Source organism: Parasteatoda tepidariorum, chromosome 2 (genome assembly GCF_043381705.1).
Source record: "Parasteatoda tepidariorum isolate YZ-2023 chromosome 2, CAS_Ptep_4.0, whole genome shotgun sequence".
Lineage (NCBI taxonomy): Eukaryota > Metazoa > Arthropoda > Arachnida > Araneae > Theridiidae > Parasteatoda > Parasteatoda tepidariorum.
In genome coordinates, this window is record NC_092205.1 from 83,600,969 (window position 1) to 83,622,106 (window position 21,138).

Below are 21,138 nucleotides of genomic sequence, written 5' to 3' on the forward strand. Positions count from 1 at the left end.
TGAGATCTAACCAATCAGAGACAAAAGATCTTATCCTCACGTTGCCCGAGGCGCGAGATTTTGTCTTCATGTTATCTGAGACAAGATATTCATTCTACCCCAGACATAAGATCTTATCTACTCGACAAATGAAACCTTACCTAACCATACACAAGATCTTAAATTAACGTTACCCGAAACACTACATCTTGTCTTCACGTTACCCGAGATATAAGGTATAATTTATACGAGACACGAAACTCGAGATCTTGTCTATACGTCAACCGGGAGACAAGATCTTGGTTTTAGGTTACCCTAGCGATGATTTAACCAGTCCGAAGCAAAAGATTTTACAATCACGTTACCGGAGGCACGAGATCTTGTCTTCACATTACCCGAGACATGAGACTTATTCTATCTGAGATACGAGATCTTATGTATTTAAAAAATGAAATCTAACCTAATCAAACACGAGGTCTCGAATTAACATTATTCCATACACGACATCCTGTTTTCAAGTTACTCGAGAGATACGAAGTCTCACCTGTACGAGATTCGAGATCTTGATTGTACGTCAACCGAGGCACGAGATCTTGTTTTTTTGCTACCCAAGTTTTGAGATCTAACCTATCAGAGACAGAAAATCTTACCCTCATGTTGCCCGAGGCACGAAATTTTGTCTCCGTGTTATCTGAAACGTGATATTCATTCTACCCCAGACACTAGACTACTCGAAACATGAAACCTAACATAACCAGACACGAGATCTTAAATTAACGTCACCCGAAACACTACATCTTGTCTTCACGTTACCCGAGATACAAGGTCTAATTTATACGAGACACGGAACTCGAGATCTTGTCTATACGTCAACCGAGAGACAAGATCTTGGTTTTAGGTTACCCTAGCTATGAGGTTTAAACAGTCCGAAACAAATGATCTTACAATCACGTTACCCGAGGCACGAGATCTTGTCTTCACATTATCCGAGACGTGAGATTTATTCTACCTGAGATACGAGATCTTATGTACTCAAAACATGAACTTTAACCTATTCAAACTCGAACTCTTAATATCGTAATCCGAAACACGACATCTTATCTTCATGTCACTCGAGACACGAGGTATAACGCGCACGAGACTTCGAGAGCTTGTTTTTTGGTTACCCAACTTATAAGATCTAACATATCCGAGTTACAAGATCTTACTTCCTTATTACCCAAAACAAGAAATATTATCTTCCAGTTACTTCAGATCCTGTTTAAAAAAAATGATCCCAGGAAATTTTATGCTGTTCCATGCTCGAGACACATGAAAATAAATTGATATTTTAGCAAAAAAATTTTGTAACGATGTATTAATGCTTAAAATACCTCAGTATAATACATCTGAAAATGCAAAAATATTTATTATCATATAAAAGGAAAACTTTAGGCATGTATCAAATCATAAAAATTGATTGCGCAGGACGTAACAAGGAATAGCCTTTCCGTTGAAGATATTATTGGGATCGTGTGTGAGTGAAAATTCTTGATGAGTTTTGCTGTACATTTGTTTATTAATCGATTTCCTAAGTTGATGTCATATTTCAAGCTCCAAATAAAATTAATAAGAACTCCAGAATTGCGATAATCCATTCGGTAGATCAAATTGGTATTAGGTTGACGTCATAAATAATACATTCAAATTTATTAGCTGTAATTGAATGTTGAGTATTGTGACACCGAAGCGGGATTCTATATCATTCAATATTCACGAAAAAAAAAATACTGTCATGCACAGAATCTTCAGTGAGTTGTTTCATTTAGTGCTTATAATAATAATCGCACTTGAACTTTTTTTTTTAAACATGTGCATTTGAATGAAGACGTTGTAACTAGATTAGAGTTCTGAATTAAATTGTTATTTTAAGAATAAAAATATAATATTACTGAAAAATTGTATGGAATGGCAAATAAAATGTAAAGTTCGAACTTACTACATTGTGTCCTCTGGAAAACTATTTCTAACACTTGCATATACAATTAGAATGACTAGAGGAATGCCTAAAATGAGAAAAAAAAATAAATTGGTAAATTTCATGAATAATATTTTTGAATATAATTATGTATGTTACCAACAATCACTGAATCAAGCCAAAAATCAATCGATCGCTAAGTGTGAAATCATTCATCTCTCATATCTTGCCTAAGCATTTTATAGAATGATTAATGAAAAAATTACACGCATTTCTTAAAATATAAATACAATAATCTAATAATATATACTAATATATGTCTCCTCAATTTCATAATACAGTAATTATATAATTAATTCTCTTATTTCATGCTTTGCCTAAAGAGCTTTTGTTATTCTGTATAATTTCTAGGTATTCTATACAATGAATAGGCAAACAATACAATAATCCTTATATTTCTACTAATGCGAAGAAGCTTTTTTGAATGGAAAATATTAGTTCCAAATATAATGGTTAAATAAATTTTATTTTATTACATATTTAGTTGTTAAATCTTTAATCATATTTCATCCAATTTTCGATTTTTTTTTCTCCAATGTGAAAACCGTAATATCAGTTGTATTAATAGAGACATTATAAACTTACCCCAACCACATAAATAAAACCACTTCAAGAGTTTATCTTCGGCTACGAATGCCACAATAAGCAAAGTGTGTAGATAAAGACCTTCACAAAACATCCATAAGTAGTTTGACACTAAGAAATAATGCACCAAAACATGAAGAATTTGGCAGGGTAGCTGAAAATAAAGAAAAACAAACATAAATATGAAATAAAATACTAAAAAACGATAAAATGCAATGAGACAAGGCATTAAAAAACATAGTTTCTTTTAATGGGTGTCATTCAGCGAAACATCCAGTGACGAAATAAAACTACCAAACATGCAGACACGGTTAAAATGGCGAATCGTTACGCGTACTCCAGATTAATGAAGTTGTGGGGAAAGTATACTTTCGACCATATCAACCTTCATCTATTAAAAGATGGAATCAAGTTAATATGTGTTATATACTAGGGTATTGGTATTTAATAATTGTAGTGGTAGTTACGCCACATTACTCCTCCACCAGAATTTTATCTGTGATAAAATTCAATGAACGAATACCACTAGTTGATTATCTATTTATTTTTTTCGCTCATTAATATTTTTATTTCTATTTTCCTTTTTTTGTTTTCGTTATTTAATTCTCTTTTTATGTTATTGGCCGGGAGAATTGTATTTACTTCACCGAAATTTTTACCGCTATTTTGCGAGCTAATCAACTATTCAATGAGGACCATTCTTCAAAGATGGTGAGCTCATATCACGTTCCGAGGTCAATAATGTGGGGAGAGTATACTTTTGAACATGACAACCTTCATCCATTATAAGGTACTTCCTTTTTGGTTAAAGGTTAAGTTTCATAACCGTTCATTAGGACTGATCCAATGAGAAGTTTCTATTAAGTAAACAGTATGTAATACTATTTAACACTAAATGGCCCGTGGAAGTCATTTTGACTGCTTTTTAATTTCAATTAGAAAAACAATGATGTATATGATGACACAATTTCTTAGAATTTTTTGACTTTTGGTACAACATGTATTTTTTATTGTTAATATTTACCAATAACTTGTTATATAATTGCAAATAATATAAAAAATATTACAAATTAATTTTGAACAGATTTCTTTACACATTAGTTATTTTTTGACAATCCAGTCATTTTGACTGCTTTTGTTCAATATAGGTATATGCTAAGTTTCAGTCCTTCTTGTGCTAAATACAGAGCGAATAATTTTGTCTCAGTTAACTTAGCTGTATAATTCACAAAACAATTATCAATTACACTTTAAGAATATATAGGAGAAATTGAAATGATACTAAACAAAGCAAATATTAACATTAAACGTAAACACATTAGCCAAATGGCTTGTCACTTTACTTAATACGTAGTGCGTCGTCGACTCATAGGTCCAATAAATTTAAATTCTCTTCAAATTGTTCTGCGAGATATCTTTATTTTTGAGTTTTAAATGGAACTCCTTCGTTTTGTTTAGAGTTGTCAATCACCCGATTTCCATATTTTTCTTCACAATCCACTTCGAGTTTCTGTCATCATGTTTTGTCATTTTCTTGGGTCTATACTTCCTTGACGTTGAAACTTTTATGCTACATTCAGTTAAATATGTTTTGCATATCCTTATTACCCTCTTATGTGCTATTTTAAGTTATTTTATTATGTTAAATAATTTTACGCCATTTTGGCGTATAGACACAAATCCCATGCTTGAAATAACCATTATAGTTTTCGTTGATGAAATTATAAAACAAAAACAACCAGTTTTGCAAACCAAAAACAATCTTAAATTTGACTAACACAATCGTTTTCTTTCACATTAACTGTTTGAAAAATATTAGTGAATGTTTTCTGTAATAACAACTTAAGAAAAATAAAGAATAAAAAATGGCAGGTGACAAGTAATTTTACAACAGTGTTTACAAACTAATCACTGGGTGTCGGTGCATTTAGTGATGATTTAGGGACATTGCTCCAAATTCGTTCTTAGCATTTATTTAAAAATGGCTGAAAGATTATCTGATAGGCCATTAGGAGAGAAAGAGGATTACGCTTTCTGTAAGAGATCACTGTCAAAGCTTAAGGTAAATCTGTAGTGAAACCACTTTCGATGCAAAGTACTAAACCAAAACGAATCCTTTGAAAATCCATTCGATGAAATGCTTCTATTGTGAAATATTCTTTTATTCTCTCGACATCAACGCTTTAAAGGTGTAACTTTCGGGATAATGACTATCTATTTTCACGCAGCGAACATTTTATAGCTCATAAACCCTTTGAAATCTTTAGAGGAAAAGAGCGAGTGATTTATGGTTGCGTTCAACTCATATAAAAGAGACGTTTAGCTGTTATTATTCATTAAATTTATGGAACTAATTTTTCGAACAAAAGAATACTTTTAATAATAATATAAAAATAAATGGAGATTTGCTTAGAGATGGCACATTATTATCTGATAAAAAAGGGATGTTCTGTTTTACTTTTTAATGTTGTGGTTTTGAGAAAATTTAATTTTCTTTTTCATGAAAAGGAGTGATAATTTTATGGAATAAATATTTTGACTGTTATTTTAATGGAATTATGAAATATCTATTAAAAGGAATTTTTATGTTATACATGCATAAATAAATCAGTTTTATTATCTAAGAAAGAATGGAAAAGTGACAATTGTGTTAATTTACTATTTCTACATTTAAAAAGCACTTATGAAAGAAATGGTAAATTGTTTTCAAAATAATTTATCTTTTTTTAAAGCCATAATGGAAATTTGACAATTTCTATTTGACTTTAAAATTGCACTTCAGCAATGACCGTTTGTCAGCAAAAGCATGGAGGTTAAAGGATCAATGGCAATATAGGATCAATGGCAATATAGTCAACACGGCAATGTAGTCAAGACGAAAATATAGTCAACATTGCGCAACGGACAAATACACTGGCTAGTACCCATCGATCTGAAACTGCCACTAGGGATAATACAGTACAGAACCCGTTATCCAGAAATCAGAAAACCGGAAAACCAAAAAACCGGAACGAAATTCGATAAATTTTCTCGCCATTTTTTTAAAAGAAAATTTTTTTTCCTCATAAGATTTTACGATTTTTCTTTCTTTTTTTAACGATGCTTACCTTACCATCATTTGGAAATAATCATTAGTGTATTACTTCAGCATTTTTTCTTATTTTTAAGATTATTTCCAATTTTTGTTTTTTTAAGTTGGGTTTAACAATAAAAAAACGGCTTTTTGTAGCGATTCAGAAAACCGGAAAAATCAGTTATCCGGAATAGCGATGGTCCCGACCGTTCCGGATAATCGGTTCCCTACTGTAATACATTTATAATGCCGTTTCAGTTACCTTAATCACTCTGCCATCACATCTGTTTCTACTTTTACCTGTCGAATATTTTTTAAATGTAGCTTATAATGTAAGATACATTCAAAGAATTCGGTGAATTGCATCATAAAGTACCTTTTTTTTACTGGTATTCAAAGTATTTACTAAAACATAACTTTGAAAACTTGTTGTAGCGTCATTGGAAACGTCAGCAAACGATTCTTCATCGATCAATAATTAAAGCGTTATACTCGAAAACTTACTATTAATAAATAACTTCTATGCCATGCACTTCCATCGATGCTTTATGTGTCTTTGTCATCGTTTCTTCTGATTAGTAAAAGCAAAAGTTGAAATTAAATCTTGTTTAATTCTGAAGTAACATGACTTTTTCTCCTGACTGTTTTAAATTGGTCGCATCCACTGATATCTTTTAAAGTTACAGGATTGAGGATAGAGAACAATCGGGATGGCAAAAATAAAGCCAACCAAACTAGCTTCCACTTCTCCTGCGCGAGCACAATATCTTAGTCAGTTATTTAACTATGAGACCATTTGAAAAGTTTTTCGATTATTCTTTAAAATGTAAGCTTTAACTAATGTGAATTATACTACACAGAAAACTTATAACTAGAAGTAAGGTTGTTTCCCCTAAATATTCAAGTAGGTTTTCAAACTGTTTTAGAATTGGATGCCTGCAAGTGACGTCATCGTAAGTAAATTGTGCGATTTATCAAGTCAGAAGTCAATCGGGATCAACACAGATATGTGACGTCTCTTATAGGTACCCAATTAAATTTGATTTAAACCAAGCGGTTAGACATGATCACTTCACATCTTCTCGAATTGCAAGTACTTGTAATAGGATATTTTGAAAAATAATCGTTATTCTAAACTTTACACTTTGTTCTCGGTCTATTTGAACTCTCTTTATTTCTGTACTTTACATTTTATATTAATTTAGCTGAAAGAGTGTAATGTAGCTGAATGAATTTTCTTCGGCGGCGTGGCAGTTTCTTAAAAATGAAGTCAAGCCATCACGTTTTATATATGTATATTCAGTAGAGTAGTAGCTTCGACCAACTTAACGCAGTCAATGTGCAAAGTCATGACACTCTAAAATGTGTGTGAACATCAGATTTTGTTTCGAACTTTTTACTAATTTTATTGCTCTTGCTAATAGAAGTTTGGCTTTTAAAAGTCCATCGTAAATAACATCGTTTCAAAAGCTTACATTGGCTGTTTTTGCATTTAATCACAAATTTAACATTGGATTTATTTCCACCTTAAGTTTTTCGGACTTCTTTTTTGCTTGCAAAATATTTACTGCCAAAATATAAAAACAAAACGCCAAAAGTTTATCTACTAAATTTGACAATCAAACCTAATTAGTAGATAATATCTTCGAGTCTAACGCACATAATTATTTGAACACCGGTAACACATTTAATTTAGACGACCTCTTATAAAAAGAAACATTAAGTTCCAATTTGCCATCACTTCTTTTAAACAAATTCTCGTTACTTCTACAAAGAGGCTTCTATGAAAGAAACATCGGAAAACTATCAACTACTCCTCTTCCTGAACTTTATAAGAAACTTATTTCTTTTTTCTCCGGTTATTTACTTTCTATTGTAACTCAAGTTCTAATACCATTATGATAAGTCTTCTTGATAGCTAAGTGTTGTAGTAACCCTTAGGTTTTTCATACAAGTGTGGTTTGAAGAAGAATTTATTATGAGCACAGAAAAGATTTTTTCTCTCCTTATTTTCTTTGCCTTCGGTGGCGGCTTTTTCGCACATGCAACTCACGTCTCCGATGTAAGAGGATTTGCTATGTTCTTTTTTTTCTTGTGCCACCCATTCTTTCTTCAAACAATTTTGGCGCGAAGAGAAGTGAATTAAAGCTAGTATTTGAATTCCATATACAGTAGCTTTCACATTAACCCATAATTAAAAGTATTTGGTTTTGTAATAAAGAGAATCGGGAAATCTGGAGCTAGTCTTGCATGCGTATTAGGAGATAATTATAGCTTAATGCGTTTTTAATTATAGCTTAATTGACATGATTATAGTTATTGAAAGAAACATGTTTCATATGATGAAGTGTTATATGGACTTCATATCTCTTAAAACAAATGCTACCATCGATTATCTAATTTACCATTCTGTAGTGTCCCTTTGATGTTTTGAAGCAATCTCTCTCTATAAATATATTTCTCTTACGTGGCACCATTATCTCCGGTATTTCTCTATCTATTGGCAACAGTAAAAATATTCAGTTTTTTTTATGTTATCTTAAGTATACGTTAGTTATAGGTTGTTTATTGAGAATAATTTCGTTTTTTTTTATAGATAAAATGAAACTTAGTTCTGAAGTAATTATTTAGTTTTATGCTGAGTTTGTATTGCGATGAAAAGCAACCTCTACGTTGCATTTGTAGTTTGATTAAATGCACGATTTTAAATTTGTATCCTATGTTTAGTTCCCCTTTAATGGCAACATAGTTAGACAAAGAATAAGTGTCAGTTTTTTTTTAAAAAAAAAAGATGTTTTGCATTTTTGAAAAATAAAAATGAGTTTGAGGAGATATTATTGTGATTTCTCTTTATTATATTATTATTTATTTTTGATCATTTCTAAAATGGCTGCAGAAATTTCAAACATAAAAGGTGCTATAGTGACGCACGCGTTCATACCAAACAATGGGGACCGAGCTTGTTTTTTTTTCGAGCTACGTCATGCCTAAATTTTACGATACTCATGTTACGGCTCGAGAGGTGCGTGAGGAAGTAGTACAGCACGTAATGGAGCATTGGAAGGAATTTTCCATCTTATTACATGACCGAGATGGAAATAATTTTAATACTTCTGCCGCCTCATATGCTGAAATGTTCCAAACACGTACGGTTTGTGTTATTTCATTGTTAGTGCCCTCATACGGTTTGTATTATTTTCCCGAACTCTGTGGTTTATGTTATTTCATGGCTAACGGACAGATTTTAAATTATTACTAAAATTCAATGCATAAAAAAGCTTTGGCAACATTGCGGACATATCTTGAAAATAATTAAAATTGAAGTTAAAGTACTTCCTTGCGCGCTAAGCCACATGCAATAGATTGACGGTAAAAACAATCTTCTAATTAAGGTGTTAAAATGAGAGAAGGAACTGAAGAATTAGAATATTTAAATATAGTTGCATGTGTATTAGGCTTCGTTACCATTAAAATTTATATGCTACACAAGAAAATTTTGAAAGGTAACCAAACTTGTAGTCATAAGGTTTCTAAAACAAAAAACAGACCTAGAATCTATTCAAATACCAAAATATATTCTTAATTTATATCTGGTTAGTAACATCGGGCTGACTGGTCACTGGGCAGACCACGAAAAGTATGTGGTTATATTTATAAAAAGTACTTTTCAAAGTACTGTCTCAAAAGAAAGTTGCCTTAAATTCTTTTCTGCCTTCTAATACAGTTAAAAACAACAAAGTTTTTCTTGATAAAATAAAATAAAATATAAACTAATGTACATTTGCTGTACATTTAATAAGTACTTTTGATGAAGAAGTATAATTCACATCTTCAAGGTTATTTGCTGCAACAGGAAAGACGCGAAAACAAACTATAATCACCTTTTTTAAAAGAAAAGTTATAGATAGTTTCAGTCTAAAGTTTATGAAATGGATAGTGAAAAAAAAGTAGTAAATGATTCATTACGCAAGTTTATAACGCAATACACTACTCAAATAACCAACACAGTTTGAATTACCGCAAGACAGTGAAGAGATAATAAGCAATTGTAATTAATGTTAAAAAAATAAGAAATTTTTAACAAACTTTAAAACAAATTATATGTTTTTAATTTTTTGAACTAAGTAATTATCTAAATAACGTAATAAATACATTTAAAAGAACGATGATAAGGAAAGATCATATCAAAATATTAAAGTTTGAAAAGAAAATTACACAATGCATTTTTTGTTTTAAGTATTATGTTTTTCTGTAAAACTTATAGTTCAAAATTTCGGTAATTATGAGCATTCTTAATCATAAAATGTTATTTATGTCATTGAAATTTTTTTGCTTGTCTCTTAAGCAAACAATCAATGTCTCTACAACAGATATAAGAGAGAGTTATAATAGAAATACACACAGACTATTTATTTTATTATTATCGATTTCTTAACTTCATTGTCGAAAATGTTATTGTTTAACAACTTTTATGACTACCAACATTAGTTTGTTAACCAAAATTGTTCATACTATTATTAGTGTCGTTACTAATTCTTTTTGGGAATTACAATCATTATTTTTGGTTATAGGCATGAATAGAAAAAAAAAGTTTTGTTTTAAAAAAGACGAAGACTTAGACGAAATTGATGATACTTATTAGTATCATCAATAATAACATTATTAGAACAGTAAAAAAGTCCCTATTTTTATTTCGCCAATGAAAATTAATTTTAAAACTAAATATAAATTTAATTTAAAAAAACTTCTAAAAAAACTAAATTAATGAAGAGAAAGTGCTTATATATCTAGAAGAACCATAACAATTGTTTTATTCTAATTGGCAAAAATTGATGTTTAATTCATTTCAGTAATGTACTACTGCTATTATGTTACTTGTGATCTTTAAAATATAGTAAATATTATTTGCAAGATATCTACTGTTTTTTACTGTGGAAATAAGTTTTTATAGCCCATCAATGAAATAAGTACCAGAAATTTTTTTTATCATATATCGAAAGTTGTTGATTATTGTAATTTTCGACTTTCAGGAGTTGTCTACGATATTGAATCTCTATTTTGATGAGATAAACGCCTGAAAGCATGCTTTACCAAATCTTATAACATAAACCGATCAAGAGGGGCAAAAATAATTGGAAAAAAAAATTGGAATTATTTTAGCTTAGTTCCGGGTTTCAGTTTCGGGCATGATCTTATAGTGCTGATGAACACAGATCATTGATTTTTTTCCAGCATTTATGGAGAACAGGTATTCAGTAACTTAAACAAATGATTACAAGAAACTAAAGGGGGATAATATACATATGAAAACAAAAATCGTTTCTTAGATTATAAAAGTGCGCTAAGTTGACATGTTCTAGTGCTTAAAATTAGGCGTTATTTTTCAAGACTAGCCAGACAGATTTGAAACAGAAAATTTAATATGGCAAAAAAAAGGAAAATAATTAAAGGCTAAAAAAACTAGAAAAAATTGTGGTAGTCAGGACAGGCAAATAAGTGCAGGTTGCATTTCCATGTGTGAAGTTATTCTCCTCACCTCAAACCTCATGAATCCCTATAGTAGGAGGAAATATCTCGTAACAGCTTTCCACCATATTTACTGGTTTTGATTTTCATTTTTTTTATTTTCTATTTTTCTCGTTGGTAACTTTACGATGAATATCTCAAATATGTTTTGTCAAGTTGTAAAAGCCTATTTTTAACCCCTTAATGATCGGTTAATTTTTCAAGAAAACGGTCATAAAAGTGCCTATTTTGCAAAATACACGTATTTGATTAGTGCTGACATCTAGTTTAAATTAAACTAACTATCTACAATTACCTTAAAAATATCCTGGTACTGCCACCTAGTGTGTAAAATGATAAGAAAAAAAAAATCTCCGGGCAAAAAAAATTAATTAGTTTTATTCTTATTGGCGCTTTGCCATTGAAGACTCCAGTCCGGAAATTTCACGGGAGCGAGAAATAAAGGGCGAAACCTCACCCCGTCATTTTCACGGGAGCGAGAAGGAAGAGGTTAAGCACTCGAAATATGTAGATTATTTCCAGTTTCATAAATTAATGTAGCAAGTGAAGTTTTTCTATTATCCAGAATATGTATAGTTAACCCCAGAAACTTAATAACACATTTGTACTGTGAAAACTTTAGCTATAATTCCATAACATTTATTCCAATTAATGGGTACATGGATTTAACTAACGATTAACATTCCGTTTATCTTCTGCTGAAAACATCTGTTTGTTCTATTGAATAATAGTAACTCGAGAGATTAATTAAGGTGACTTTTTAGTGATTAAAGAATCAGAAATTTGATTGAAAATCTCAAACGTATAAACAAAAACTAAGAATACACTTAAAATTCAACGCAGGAGTTTTGAATTCAGATAATCGATACTCGCTAGTTTTGACACGCATTGGGAAAAGCAAACATCAAACACTTGTTGTATTGTTTTAATTAAATAGAGAGGATTTAAGCATCACGTTCTGATACAGAATTATTGTTGAAGCGCAAACAGAACGAAATTTCGATAAATTTAGTGTTTGTTTATTTGTTTCTACCTATTGACATGGAGGGGATATTTGAGATTTTATATTTCTCTTTAATGTTTAACAGATAATCGAATTTTGAAACAAACGTGCAGTGGTCATAAAATGAAAGTGAATTTGAAAATTGCTGAGTTTTGATCTGTGAAACAAGAATATTGAAAATGACAGGAGTTTAAATGCCTTAGTTTTAATACATATACGAAATCTGAGATAGATAATATTTTATTTTAATACCTGATATCTTTAACTAAGTTTCCATTTTCTAAGTTTTCAAAAAATTATAAGTCAATCGGCAGGAAGCTGCCTAACCAAACAACAACTACTCTCCATGTAAGTACATGGAAAGAAGTGCATACAGCAAACCGCAATGAGTCAGCCTTTCCTCCCTATATTTGAGACCGAGAGCTTGAAGAATTGCTTGAAGAGTCCAACTGATATTACACCCTTTTTTTGTTAGAGTTTCCTTTCTGTTTCATAACTTTAACTACCCAGTTTGATGTGGTAACACACATTAGCTGTTTCTGGTTCTTGCAGCACTAAACTTTACATTCCACGCAACTTTAAAAGAGCCATTTAAAATAAAATAGACTTACTTCATTGCTTAATAATACTGATGGCTTCTGGACGACTTCGGTATACCATATTATCCACATGATGTTGTTGATGATAAAAGACATAAATAAGTTCTTGTGAATGGTGATTCTGGTACATTGGACACATCTGTGAAATTAAATACCAAAGATAGAGTTAGTGGCAGTTCTAATAAGTAACTATACTTTTTGGCTGATCACTAGCTGCAAATTTGGTATTTTTACACAAATTAAGTACGTTAATTTATTGAGTTTAGTTGTTAATGAAAAATTAGAAAATTTGAACTATTGTGAAGACTTGTGTATAGAACACAGGTAAATTTTAATACTAGAAGGTTAAACTCCCTGCTCGCTGCCCCTCACTAATCATGATGATTGCTTCGCAATAATTGTTGTTTCTCTGCACAAAAAAGTTTTTTTTTCTCGGGAAGTTGAAATTATCAACTTTAAACATGTATGTACTAAAAAGAATCTTGTTTGCTTATGTGTGTGCAATAATAAAAATAATTGTAAAACAATGAACATGTTCAAACATCGGTTCAGTTAAGTTTATCTTATATAGTGTAAAAAGGTAGTATAATGTTAAAATGAAGAAACAAAATGTTTTAGTTTTCAACTTTTTGTTTAAAATAACAATCATAATTAAAATGTAACAACAGCTGAGTAAAATAAGAAAAATTATTATTGCAGGTAATATTACTTTTAAATTTGGGATACAAAATTTACTTGCTAGAAAACAATACCTTTATTATGATTATGATTTTTATTAATTTTAAGCTGATGAAAAACAAATATTTTATGTACTTGCAGATTTTATGTTTATGTACTTACTCCTGTAAGATGAAGACGAAATTATATCTTTCCTTTATTTTAGTTTCCGACTATTACATTTTTTAAAAAAAAAACATTTTATTTAGTAAGAGTTTCTTTTTTCGTCTCTTAAAAAATTTATTTTTTCTTGTTTTCTTTGTGTTTTTAAGTTATTTTCTTTGATCTACGTACTTGCAGCTTATGCACAATGAATAAAACTTATTATTTTTTCTTAATATTGTTCATTAATCGCTCTTTTCTTTTTTGACTGTTTATTGCGTTTATATTATATATATATATATATATATATTAACAAGGGAAAACTGTTTTTTACAATGTGATTCTCCTGAAAATAAAAATGCATTGGAAAACAATGACATCATTATTAGATTTGCTTTACTTATAGCTAGATACAAACTTAGCTAATGCACTGCTTTTTTTTTCTTCTGAGATTGAAAAACGAGATCTGCTACCACGATTGAGTATCTTTTCTTTAATAAGAAATGGAAACAGCCTTACCGAAAATAGAAAAAGATCCCCAATGAAATAAGCAGTGCAATGACTGAAGTCGAATAACCAGAAATGTAGATGTTTACAATGCGTTGTCGGAACTGGAATAAAAAAAGAAAAGTAAAGCATGTAAAGAAAGCAATATAAAATAATACACAATGTCATAAATACAGGTTGACTATAACACTCAGTTTAGACCTATATGGAGTCAGTTCCGGCAGATAGAGTTCAAGGAAATTTGGTATGCACTTTATTCGTTAAACGAGAAAAAGAAATTTTCTATGAAAATAGTTCAAATTTAGAGCACCAGATGGAAACGTCCATTCCATTTTCGAAGAGTATATGTTTTAAAAAGTATTATATGTGCAACAGTATCAAGTTGTGTTTCTCGATATACAGTAACAAAACCTCGGCATTGTCGTTACGCAGTTGTCAGATTACTGTCATTCTCATAAAACAATTTTGCCAGAAACACTTTCTTACTTATAAGGGCGGAGAAATAGTGTTATATAAAAGTAACTTTTGAGGGTCAGAAATGGTAAAGAAATTATTTAAATTCTTACATGCAAATGAAGAGAGCCATTTATTTGTCAATTTTAAACTAATATTTTTATTGTAGATACAATTTTCCCATAATTCATATAACGTATATATAACAGGGTAGCTTAAGTAACCAATTCATATAACGTATATATAACAGGGTAACTTAAGTAACTTATGTTTAACTGACCAGTAAACCAGTAACCAGTAAACTTAAGTTTAACTGATCCTGTACCAATGAGGGTTAGGTATTTGATGTAACGAAATTCTAGGTTAGTTTATGTGTTTCAAACTGATTCCTGGTGTATTTTTTGCGTTTTATGAACAATATTACATGTTCATTTCCTGTATTCGGTAAAAAATACAGCGTTTTTTTTCTTTTACTTATTAATTACATTTTAAACCAGTTTCTTTCCTTTATGAATCAGTAATATAGGTTAATTTTTAATTTGATGAGCCAGTTCCACATTAAAAAAATCCTCCCACGAAACTGAAGCCCACTGATATCAACTGATTAAAAGCTACATTCGCTTCAAAAATATATAAATAGGAAATAACAGTCGACTTGCTTCAAGCTCTCAAATATAGGGGCCTATTTTCAAGATTTGATTGACGACTTCTAACGAAAAAGGAAAAAATAAAGTTAAGAAATAAAACTAGAGAAACCACAGTAACCGAGGAAAAAAATGAAAACAGAATTAGAAAAACCACAGTGGCCGAGAGGTGCGATTCATACATTTACCCTAAAAGAAATGCAATTTTTCCAAAAAAATGCATTTTGCCCTGATTTGCCTCTCTTGGCCACTGTGGTTTTTCTTTCTCTGTTTTTCATCTTTTTTTCCTTCTTAGCTACAGTGATTTTTCTAGCTTTGCTTCTCACCTTTATTTTCCATTTTTCGTTGACAATTTTATGTTTCATATTTCCAATCAATTTTCTCCCTTCCCATTACGTCTGGCAAGTCTTGAAAGTGGGTTTCTATTTTTGAGCGCTTGAAATATGTCGACTATTATTTCTTATCTTTACATTTAAGCAAATAAAGTTTTTTATCATGTAGCTTCAAGTTAATTTATTGTTGTTTTTTAAAAGTAAATCCCAGTTAGAGTTTTTGAATATGTTAACCTATTTTAGGCTCTTTTTTATATTTAACCTTATACCAAGTTACTTTTTTTACAACCAAATTCCAGATTAGTTTCTAAAAGAAATTCATGAAGAAATATCATTATCAATCCTTAGCATCAAGTAGACAAAGTATATTTAAAACAAAAATAACCCTTAGAAATAATCATCAATTTATATTCTGATACCATTTATATCACCTTGATATCATTCAAATTATTATTTTAAAATTTCAAAATGCGATCACTCCGAGACTTTCTATTAGCATCCCTATTTAATGTTTAGATAAATTGAATTTCAACATCTATGGAAACCGGTCATTGAGCCGAACTCTAATCTCCTTGAACAAATAACTAGTTCGATATCTATATGGTTAAAATTCAAGAGAATCGAAGCATTGAAATGATACAAGTGCAAAGGTTGAGACACCCGAGCTTGTTGAAATTTCGAGTTTGCCGCAATTTCCTGAAACGACCGTTGACTTAGTTTGCACAAGTTAATGTCAACAACATATTTCGTGTTTCCTAAATTCCTTATATGATAATTTCGAAGGATCAGGTGTAGAATTCGGAAGAATTGTCTGTAATGAAATTATCGCATTGTATTCAAAATATGATAAAATAAACAGGAAATTAAGATGTATAGAGTTACAATTAAATTTTAAAAATTGACGAATTACGATTGATTCACGATTTCTAAAAGATCATTGTAAGTCACATAAGAATCATGCACAAAGTTATATAGTTATTATTTACAATAATAATAATTTAAAGATTAAATGGATGATCCATTACTTATGTCTCCAGTTACCAGAATTAGTTTTAATACAAGTAATACTATATTTTACTTTAGGAACGTTCAATTGCAAATAATTATTGGCAGAGTTATCCTCTTTCAAACGTTAAAAATTTGATCTGAATAGTTCTCAAAATGTAATATATATATATATATNATATATATAAAAGCAACATGTCCTACAGCTTTTGCCGTTCGCTTCGTTGCTATAGTGAAACCAAACATATCTTTATTCAAAAGGTATGTACTGTTCTTTGCTGCTGATAACTTACATTACAACAGTTTTTATTATTTTTATAATTATTTATCGATATTTCTGTATTTTTTATATAATATTTTTACCTTATAATATTTTGATCTAATTTCCGTTGGGATGTTTGCACGTGTTTATTACATGATAATGGCTTTAATTTCTAAATGCTGATTGATTGATTCTATATTACAATGTAATATAGAATTTTTCTTGCGAGTCTTTCTATATTAACTGATAAGCTTAAAACATCTGTTTCCTATCAAGTTTAGGATGTAGAAATCGGTCTCATAAAAAGTCTAGATGAACCAGATAAGGCCAGATAAAAGATTATTTTCTGAAGTTAATGGGCAATGATTCATAGATGAAGTACACATTAAGATAGTCCCAAGAGCTTCCCGGCACCAGAAAGGCGCTATCCTTTTAGCGAATCAAAATCTCTAAATTTTATCAATTGAATGAAGTTTCATTGAGATAAGAAGATCCTTGCAACTACCTTCCTTTTAGGACCTCTCTTTTAATATCGGGACAACCAAAAATAAATGTCTTTTTCATATTTTCATGGCTAGATAAATATGGGCCCAATCCAAACATCCCTGCAATGGGGAAACCATTATTGCCAACGAACGCTATTTTAAATAGCTTAAGATCCATTAATAAAACGCCTTTTCAAAAGTATTAGCCAAAGTCTCTTCAATTATCTAATCTCTAAAGGCATAATATTACACACACGTATATATATATATATATATATATATATATATATAAGTGTTNATATTGTCTAAAGAACAATTGTTATTCAAAGTAGTTAATGTATTCAAAATATACATAAAGCAATTAAGTTTTGTTTAGATATCATAATTTACTATTAGTTCTGAAAATCTAAAAAGAGAGAAGGACTTCTTGAATGGGACTGATAATCAAGGACATAAACAATTATTTAAATATTTTACAAGAATTCAATAAATATTATAATATTTCTTTAAAACATTTATCGCATTTTTCATCTTTAAATAGCAATAATTTAGAAATAGGGGATGTTGCGTAAAACTCTACTCTTATTCACATTTAGGCAAGATAAAATCTCCATTTTATCTCTTCCATAGATATTACTAGGGACACACCCTTAGATTCATTATAAGTCTTTGTCCCACCCGAAAAAGCAGGGGAAAAAAATCATTTCGACGGACTAACTTAACGAGTAAATTTATGTCACATTGTATTCAGTTGTTAATCTCTTTTTTACTGAGTTTTCATGTTCGGATAAAGATATGATGTAACGAAAAAAAAAGAATGTTTAAAAATATATGGTTATTACACATTTATACGAACGACATCCTGGAAATAGTTCATACAATTAAGTCTATTCAAAATTATGGTATAATGAATCTTTTGCGTAACAATATACACGAAATTTCATTACCGGATATCTGTTACTAAAATACAATGATATTTTCCTTTTTTTATTTTAATATTAAATTTATGTTATGTTTATAATGACGTACTGGGAAATGGATATTGTTATGTATGTATTATTCTAGTGAAAAATGTGATGCGTAGTTATTATATGTTACATTTTGGTTATTATTACTATTTATTTTGACATGAAATTCATGCTTTGAACATTTAATAGGAGTGCAAAAAGTTTTTCAGTAGTTTCTTATATAAGTTATAATAAGCCGAAGATCATTGCTCATTAAGTTGATTCTAAAGCTTCAATTTTTATTTTCTGTCATATTAAAGCCTATTTTACTAGAATTCACTAAAATGTCATTTAATATCTTCATCCTTTAACTTCTTATATGGTTGCGTATAATAGGAATAGTCCTTAAGGTTCTATCTGTATTTAGTATTGTCAATATATAAACTTAGATATCGATTTACTAGAATTCAATAAAATGTCATTAGTAGACTATTAACTTCCTAAAAGAAATAGTTTGGAAATTAAAATTCTTCTAATTGTATTCGTCTTCGTGCATATTTCAAAACTTATGTGATTCGTCGCAAATTGTTTTGCTCCCAAATTTATATTTTCAATAATATGTCTCGGCAATCAAAGCAAAATATGCATTTTTTTACATAATACTATTAAAAAAAAATTATTCAAGGAATTAATTTGATTTGCAAGGATACTTTCCATGTAAGAAATATCTCGCCTTTAAATAGAAGCAAAAATTATATTTCTACTATCTGAGTTAGAATCTATATCATCGTTTCTTAAAGAAAAAAAAATTTCAACATTATTAAAATCTTTGTGTGAGCCTACGGAATTGTATGAAAAACTCGGTATTAATGATTTCAATGTGCCATAAAACCCCTCAATTTCAAACAGGGTTATTTAATTAAATAATGTATTGCAACACTGTTTTTTTAAAGTGATTTTAGTAAAATACCATTGTTGAGATAGTCTCATTCAAACAATGGTATAAATTAAAAAGAACACTCCAATTGTTACAGTATAACTAAACATTGTTAAACCAGAAAAATTCTCATTTCTAAGTTTATATGCGATCTGTAAGGTTCTTTTTTTACGATTGCTTAAGCTATAATTAGAAAAATGGCGAAAGTGGTGCGATATTTGCGAAAAAAGCTGTAAGTATCAGTTGTTGGTAAAATGTTTTAACAGTTTCAATAATATATTAACTTTTTTTAAAATTCCTTAAGGGACTTAATTTCAAATCAAAGTAAAAAAAAATACTGCACTCAAAAATTCAAATTTCTAATTGTATTCTATTAAAAAGGTTTAAAGTTGATTTTATAAGAACATTTTTTTCACTTGTATCATTCGTAAAAATTTACTCGCCGCAATTCAGATGTTTTAAATATAAATGTCCTCTGTCAAGTCTTGAAAATGGGTCCCCATTTTTGAGCACTTTTACTCGTTTCGACGGTTATATGTCAGATCAACTAGACTAAATTGTAAATGTTAGAGAGAGCAATGTTGATCGGTGCAGCTTTTACATTTAGTAATTATGGTTTAAAATATTTATTACAGAGGGATATTATAATATATCTTAATCGAAAATCAAGAGCATTTTTTACATAATTGTCAAATTTTAAGTAACTACATACTATCTACGTATCATAGTTAATTTTAAACTTAACTTTATAATCATCTAACCCATTAACAAAATTCAAAAGCTTTTTAATTTTACTACAACAAGCAATTCTAAATGCAGATTAGAAAAAGATTTGTGTAGTATTTATTTTTTGGTTATGGTATTTGTAAAGGTGAAAACGATTAAATTATTTAAAATTATAAGAATATAACAGACTCTTTACAAAAGTTCCATTATGGTGAAAATTTTGAAAAACCAAAATCTTTTTAGCAAAATAAATACAAATGCTATGAATCTGTTATAGTACTGAGGGAACTGATTCATTCTGCCACAGCCATGTCTTTCTGAATATGTGAAAATGAGTTCATATTTTCATCAAAAATCATAAAAACCATATTTATCTAGAATTTTTAGTTTCAAAAATATAAAATAAAGAAATCATTGACTGCGTTTACTAGAAGAAAAGTTTTAGAGTCCATATTTATGATAAAATTTTATATAAAGGTATCGTTTTTACTATAAAGTGTTTGTTTTAACTGTAAAATGTTTTGTAGAGGTTTCTTATTTATAATACAACTTTTTGCGACTGGTCATTATTTACGAAAAAATAAAATATTTTACGAAGGGTATCTTTTAACGATTAAAAAGTTTGTGAAGGTTTTACATTATATTAAATTATTTGAAACAAGTTGTGGTACATACGGTGTTTAAAAGAGAACTAAAATATATTTCCAATTTTAGTGCAAAAGTTTTTAAGAAGGGGGAGAGTGCAGACGAGAATTACTTTGAAATAAGAGCTTGGTCTGAAGTTCTTAAAGAACAAATGACATTTGAAAGTGAAGAGTCTAAGACTTGTAATAATAAGTCTAAAGTAGAAGGTGGAAATAAGGAGTCAAAGACGACTCGTGATGATGCAACTCTTAACGAGTTTTATGTGGCAAATGATATGGAATTCATATTAAGAGATTGGAATGAAGTTCTAGCAGAACAAATGATGGAGGAAAAAAATGCTCCCAAGCATCAAAATCTTGATAATTCTCTTGTTGTAGAAAACAAGGAGAGCAAGGATGCTCCTGAGATTGGGACATTTCATGAACTGGATAAAATTGATACATTGGAGCAATTGCTAGGGTGGTTGATGCATTGGTGAGAAATTAGAAAAGGCTTGTAATGATGGTACGAGTAACACAAGCTTGAGATAATGATTGAAGACTCTCGGATGACTCGAAATTCTATAACATTTTATAAATCATAATGATAAACAAT

General features: G+C 29.7%; 1 protein-coding gene across 3 annotated transcripts in view; it reads right to left on the bottom strand.

Moving 5' to 3' along the window:
* Positions 1-21,138, bottom strand: part of LOC107453385 (calcitonin gene-related peptide type 1 receptor) — a 397,139-nt gene that overhangs the window by 27,562 nt on the left and 348,439 nt on the right. For all 3 annotated transcript variants that reach the window (XM_071177835.1, XM_071177833.1, XM_071177834.1), the window contains 4 exons: positions 14,121-14,212; positions 12,795-12,921; positions 2,582-2,735; positions 1,958-2,024 (listed from right to left, as the gene is read on the bottom strand). In XM_071177835.1, coding sequence (XP_071033936.1) covers positions 1,958-2,024; positions 2,582-2,735; positions 12,795-12,921; positions 14,121-14,212 — 440 coding nt within the window. The remainder of the gene's footprint in view (positions 1-1,957; positions 2,025-2,581; positions 2,736-12,794; positions 12,922-14,120; positions 14,213-21,138) is intronic.